This window comes from Rhinopithecus bieti, unplaced genomic scaffold, assembly GCF_001698545.2.
Source record: "Rhinopithecus bieti isolate Rb0 unplaced genomic scaffold, ASM169854v2 scaffold_6380, whole genome shotgun sequence".
In the NCBI taxonomy this organism is placed as follows: Eukaryota; Metazoa; Chordata; class Mammalia; order Primates; family Cercopithecidae; genus Rhinopithecus; species Rhinopithecus bieti.
The window spans coordinates 2,519,538-2,526,452 of NW_016806642.1; the positions used below are offsets into that span (position 1 = coordinate 2,519,538).

Below are 6,915 nucleotides of genomic sequence, written 5' to 3' on the forward strand. Positions count from 1 at the left end.
CCTTTTTTTTTGAGATAGGATCTTGCTTTGTCACCCAGGCTGGAGTACAGTGGCACAATCACGGCTCATTGTAGCCTCAGCTTCCCTGTCTCAAGCGATCCTCCTGCCTCAGCTTCTGGCTTAGCTAAGACCACAGGCATGCACCACCACACCCAGCTAATTTTTAAAAATTTTCTGTAGAGATGAGGTCTCACTTTGTTGCCCAGGCTGATCTTGAACTCCTGAACTCAAGCTCCCCTCCCACGTTGGCCTCCCAAAGTGCTGGGATTACAGGTGTGAGCCACTACACCTGACCTTTCAATATCAGATTTCATTAGGGAATTGCAAATTAAAACAACAATGAGGTATCACTGCACACTTATTAGAATGGGCAAGTCCAAAACACTGACAGCACTCAAAGCTGTTGGAGATGTGGAGCAACAAGAAGTCTCATTCATGCTGATGGGAATGCACGATGGTATATCCACTCTGGAATATTGTTTGGCCGTTTCTTATAAAACTAAACATACTCCTGTCTGGGTGTGGTGACTCATGCCTGTAATCCCAGCACTTTGGGAGGCTGAGGTGGGCAGGCCACTTGAGGACAGTAGTTCGAGACCAGCCTGGCCAACATAGTGAAACCCTGGCTCTACTAAAAATACAAAAAATTAGTCGGGTATGGTGGCAGGTGCCTGTAGTCCAGCTACTCATTAGGCTGAGGTATGAGAATTGCTTGAACCCAGGAGGTAGAGGTTAAAGTGAGTGGAGATGGTGCCACTGCACTCCAACCAGGACAACAGAGTGAGACTCTGTCTTCAAAAACAAAACAAAACAAAACAAACAAACAAAAACCTAAGCATACTCTTACCATACGATTTAGTAATCTGTTGATTAACTAAATGAGCTGAAAGCTGTGTCCACACCAAACCTGCACATGGGTATTTATAGCAGTTTTACTCATAATTGCCCCAACTTAGAAGCAACCAAGATGCCCTTCAGTAGGTGAATGGATAAATGAACTAAGATACATCCAGACAATGGAATATTATTCATCACTAAGTTATCAAGTCAGAAGCAGACCTGGAGGAAATTTGAATGCATATTACTCTGCAAATGAAGCCAATTTGAAAGGCCACATACTGCGTGATTCCAACTGTATGACATTTTGGGAAAAGGCAAAATATGGAGACAGTAAAATGATCAGTAGTTTCCAGGGATGAGGGACCAGAAAGAGATGAACAAGAAGAACACAGAAGATTTTTAGGGCAGTGAAATTACTCCATGTGGTACTACAATGGCAGATATGTGTCATTATACATTTGTCAAAGCCTGTAGAATATACAGTACCATGAGTGAACCCTAAACTTTAAAATGTAAAACTATGGGCTTTGAGTGATAATGATAGTAAATCAGAAGCAGTAACACATTCTTGAGGGGACTTCAGAGATTACTGTCACTGTCAAGGACTTGAAATATGCAGGGATGTTGATACCCACCACATTTCTCATTCAACTCACATATGTGGCATGTGTAGAAAACAGATGGATCTTGGCCAAGTGCAGTGGCTCATGTCTGTCATCATAGCACTTTGGGAGGCTAAGACAGGAGGATTGCTTGAGGCCAGGCATTCAAGACCAGCCTAGGCAATATAGTAAGACCCCCCTACCCCCCGCATCTCTAAAAAATGGAAATAAATAAATTTAAAAACAGATGGATCTTGGAGAATGACAGTGGGTTATTATTATAAACTTAACCGGGTGGTGACTCCAATTGCAACTGTTGTTCCATAAGAAGTTCATGAAGGAAATTAAGACACCTCCCTTGTACCTGGTGCAAATGCTTTTTTTTCCTGCAATGTCTGTTGGTAAAAAACAACCAGAAGTCATTTATTTTTAGCTGGTCAGGCCAGCAATATACCTTCACTGTCCTACTTCAGGGGTATATCAATTCTTCAACCCTGTATCATAATTTAGTCTGCAGGGCTCTTTCCCTTCAACAAGATAACACACTAGCACATTAAATGGATGATATGCTGATAGAACTTAGTAAACAGGAAGTAGACTTCAGTAAGACATTTTCCTGTCAGAGGGTGGGAAGTAAAACTGACAAGATTTCTGGGGACTTCTACCTCAGTGAAGTTTCTAGGTGTCATGTGTGTGTGGTGTGGGATATGTTGAGCTGTATCTTCTAAGATGAAGGATAAGTTGTTGTACCTGGCATCTTTTACAACCAAAAAGAAGCACAATGCCTAGTGAGTCTCTTTACATTTTAGAGACAACATATTTGTCATTTGGATGTGTTACACTGGCCCATTTACTAAATAAACAGAAAAGCTGCTGGCTTTGAGTTGGAACCCAGAACAGCAGAAGATTCTGCCACAGATCCAGGCTGCCCTTCACGGTGCTCTGCCACTTACGCCATATGATCCAGCAGATCTGATGGTGCTTGCAGTGTCAGCCGTGGGTAGATAGGCTGTTTGGAGCTTTTGGCAGGTCCGTCTACATGTAGAGGACAGTGATCTTTTTATTTGATTAAACTTTAGAACCTGAACCTGAAGAGTCTGAAGATTTTTTAGAAAGTGCAAAACGTGAAGAAGTAGAGGAAGAATCTAAGAAGGAAGAGGAAGAAGAAATACATGCAGAAGAATCAACAATACCCGCCAACTTGGAACGACTTTGGTCTTTTTCCTGTGACTTAACCAAAGGCCTCAATGTGAGCAGCCTTGCCTGGAATAAAACAAATCCAGTAAGTTATGAAACATTTGAACAATTCTGTTTCTACCATTGAAGGGAAATTATCAAGTTCGAATAATGAAGAATTGCTTTCCTTAGATATGGGACAAGGAATTTAAATTGACCATAACTTTGAGTTTTAGAATGCCCCAAAACAAGTTCCAGTTTAAAAGGGGAAATGCAAATAGTTACAAAATAATGTTTTCTCCTTTAATATAGTAAACATTTAATATGTAAAACATTACCATTTTTATTTTAGGGGATCTACTTGGGACATGGCATTCTCTGAATTCATGTTAGATATGGATAAGTAAACTAGAGGATTGGTAGATTTATTTAATGTATACCAAAACTCATGTGCCCAAATTTATATTAGCCTCAAAGTAGTCATATTTGGAAGTGTATACTTAATCTAGTGACCCTACAAGTGTGCAAAATAATTTTGAGATTCCTTAAAATACTCTTACCACCGATATTAGCAAGTGCTTAAACAGCACTTAGTATGTAGCAGGCGCCATTGTTTTTAACTGTACTAACACAACAACCCTGTGAATTGGATACTATTATTCTTCTCATTATGTTGAAAGGAAACTGAAGCACAAAAAACATAAGTAGTTTGCCCAAAGTCACACCACTAGTAGGTAAAACAGCCAGAATTCAAATGCAAACATCTGGCTCCATAGTTCTTGCTCTTAACTACTGCACTGACAGAAGTCATCTTGAGGCAAATAAGATGAATTGTCAAGTTGGAGAATTATATGTTTGGTTGTAAAAAAGAGAGAATTACAGAGTAATTAGACTAATTTTCTTCTGGGATTTATAAACTGGTTCTGAAGGTATTTCCCAGTTAACAATTCCAACAGTTTTTCAGGTAATGGCAGTATCTTTGATATAAATATTTAAATTGTTGAAGCAGTCAAAACCAATTTATTTAAATTATATTTTGTATGTTTATGAATTAGCCTTATTATTTTATTGCCACACCTTATCAGGTGCTTTGTGCAGACATAGCAGTTGTCATAGTTATTAAAAAACAGAAAGTCTATAATCATTTCCATTGAAATCTAAATAACACATTATTTTAATTATGTGTATTATTTTGTAACAAAGTAAAAAACTTTTACTATGAATTTATCTTTATAAAACTGTATTTGGGACTGTCTTCTCAATTAGTGGAATTAATTTTGATTAATTAATTTTTTGGAGAGACGAGGGTCTTGTTTTGTTGCCAAGGCTGGTCTTGAACTCCTGGTTTCTAGTGATCCTCCTGCCTTGGCCTCCCGAAGTGCTGCTTTTACATGTGTGAGCTACCATGCCTGTCCTGTAAATAGGATTTAATAAATCTGTAATAAAGATATATGAAACATTTTTAGAAACTGAATATACTAGCATTTTAAAAATTAATGCATTGCTATGGAGATTAAATTAAATAATTTTGAATGAGCCTAAATGCAAACATATTACAGATGGAGTCTATAATATTTATTAATTCATTGTATAAATATTTAGTGAACATTAACTCTGTGCCTGGCACACTGTTAAGGCACTAGAGATACAGTAGTAATGAAGTTATACATAGACCCTACCTGTATAATAATTTTGAATGTGCTATGATGGGGAAATAAACAGTGCTGTGGGGACACATACAAGAAGCTCTTGACTGTTTCTTAGAGAAAGTAATGCCTCTGCAGAGTCTAGAAGAGATAAATAGGGATTTGTCAATGTCAGGGTGAAAGGGTATAGTAGTGAAGACTGTTTTTAAGACAGAGGGAATTGTGGAGAGATTATGTTGTCCTGAAAGTAAGGTGGTGATAAGAAAATGTAATATTCTAAAATTAAAGGTATTCTGATTACAGAGCAGAGGCTGGATTTGTTCATTTATTAAGCTTTTGCCTATTTGTATTTACATATGCATTTCTAGAAATGACCTCCTGTATAGGCAGCTCATGCTGCCATAACAAAATATTATAGACTGGATGTCTTAAAGAACAGCAATTTATTTTCCCATAAATCTGGAGGCTGGAAAGTCTGAGATCCAAGGGCTACTGATGCAGTTTCTGGTGAGAGCTCTCTTCCTGGCTTGCAGTGGCTGCCTTTTCACTGTGTCCTCACATGGCAGAGAGAGATCTATGGTGTATTTTTCTCTTTTTATAAAGTCACCAGTCCTATCTCATTAGGACCCCATCCTTTGTAATCTCATCTAACCTTAGATTCCTCCTAAAACCCTTATCTCCACATGCAATCATATTGGAGGTTAGACCTTCAACATATGAATTTTAAGGGGACACAATTCAGTCTATGGCACCTACCTTTAACTTAAGTGTCCTTTATTTTACATTTGAAATAATTAGGTAGTCCTCAAAAACTCAAAATATATTATAATCTATTAATACAATCTCAGAAGACTACCTTAATATGTAAAAGAACTTGTTAGCAATTGGTTATTTTTAGGTGCTTATCTTTCAGTTTGCAAATTAGAAGCATTACACTGATTAATTTTTTTGCTTGGGAATATGGAGGTATAGAGTAAAAACAGATGGTGTACTGGCATTTTTTCCTCTCAGTTGAAATGTCTTACTACTATTTTTAACACAGCTCATTAATATATATCTTTATATATTTACCAGTATTTTAATGCTATCTTCTCTTATTTTTAAATGTATTTTTCTGGTTTTCAGGATCTTTTGGCTGTTGGCTATGGGCACTTTGGATTTAAAGAGCAAAAAAGAGGATTGGCTTGCTGCTGGTCAATAAAGAATCCCATGGTAACTCAAACAAGAATAAGAAGCATTTTTATCTGGCTGTTGACAAAATTCTCATAAAGTATATAATTACATGTAATAAATAAAGTCTAGAAAATTTTATCAATTAAGACTATTTTCTTTGGTTTAACTCATACCAATTAAAATTTGTTCTTGTTGACATAGGGTAAAGAGAATTCATTTATAAATTCATTCAGTAAATATTTATTGAACATGTACTATATGCTTCTATATGATGATGCAGAGTTGAACCATTATTGATTTTCACAGCTAATTATAAAGAAAAATGAATCTGTAAATGAAAATTCTTTGAAAATTATGGGGTTTTTTTGTTTGTTTGTTTGTTTTTCTTTTGAGACAGAGTCTTGCATTGTCACCCAGGCTGGAGTGCAGTGGCGTGATCTTGACTCACTGCAACCTCCACCTCCTGGGTTCAAGCGATTCACCTGCCTCAGCCTCTCGAGTAGCTGGGACTACAGGTGCGTGCCACCACACCCAGCTAATTTTTGTATTTTTAATAGAGACGGGATTTCACAATGTTGGCCAGGATGGTCTTGATCTCTTGACCTCGTGATCCACCCGCCTCAGCCTCCCAAAGTGCTGGGATTACAGGCGTGAGCCACCAGAGCCCAGCTGAGAATTATGTTTTTTAAATACCTGGTTGTTTCTTAATATATGAATACCTCCTTATCACCTAACTGTTATTCTCAATAGAAATAAAATAAATTTATATGACCTTCTTACTGTCATACATTTTTCAAAGAGAATGAATATAAAGAATCATAGTAGTAATTTTGCTAAACAGCTCTAGTCGATCTGTTACTTTAAAGTTTTACATTTAGTTTTGATTCACAACTGAAATGCAAAGTGGAAAACTTAGAGAAGGGCCAGAAGAACATATAAAATGACTAAAATTTTATAAATACCTCTAGTCTGTAATATCTGTAACTGTTTGAATAAACTTAGCTATATGTCATATAAATCTAGGTTTATATAGCTAAAAGAAAGGAAGAAGCAATTTTAAGTGTGGAGGGATTGACATTGGATTCATCATCAGTAGTCTGTCTTCTTTTTTATGTAGGTGGTTAAAAACAGGAAAGGATTTAAATTAGACATTCAAACAAAACAAACTCTTTATGGGGTTGTAGAACAAAGTAACTTGTAACTTGGGGAGTTTTAGAACTTTTTCTCTTCATTCTTTAGATAATCCAAGCATCTGAAACAAATACTAGAATACAGGAATATATGCTAGATGATTAGTTTTTTGTTCCCATAAGAAGGTAGACATGTGATGCTAATACTAATCCTGCTGAAAGATTACCAAAATATTATTGTAGAAGACTGTGCTGTACTTCCCTTCCTTCCCTCCTTCCCTCCTTCCCTCCTTCCTTCCTTCCTTCCTTCCTTCCTTCCTTCCTTCCCTCCCTCCCTCCCTCCCTCCC

At 36.9% G+C, this 6,915-nt stretch overlaps 1 protein-coding gene across 1 annotated transcript in view; it reads left to right on the top strand.

Annotated features, from left to right (window-relative positions):
* The window catches only part of DNAI4 (dynein axonemal intermediate chain 4), a 111,926-nt gene that overhangs the window by 85,042 nt on the left and 19,969 nt on the right, over positions 1-6,915 (top strand). Inside the window, 2 exon segments of the mRNA XM_017877158.1 lie at positions 2,522-2,724; positions 5,390-5,476. Of these exon segments, the coding sequence (XP_017732647.1) occupies positions 2,522-2,724; positions 5,390-5,476 (290 nt within the window).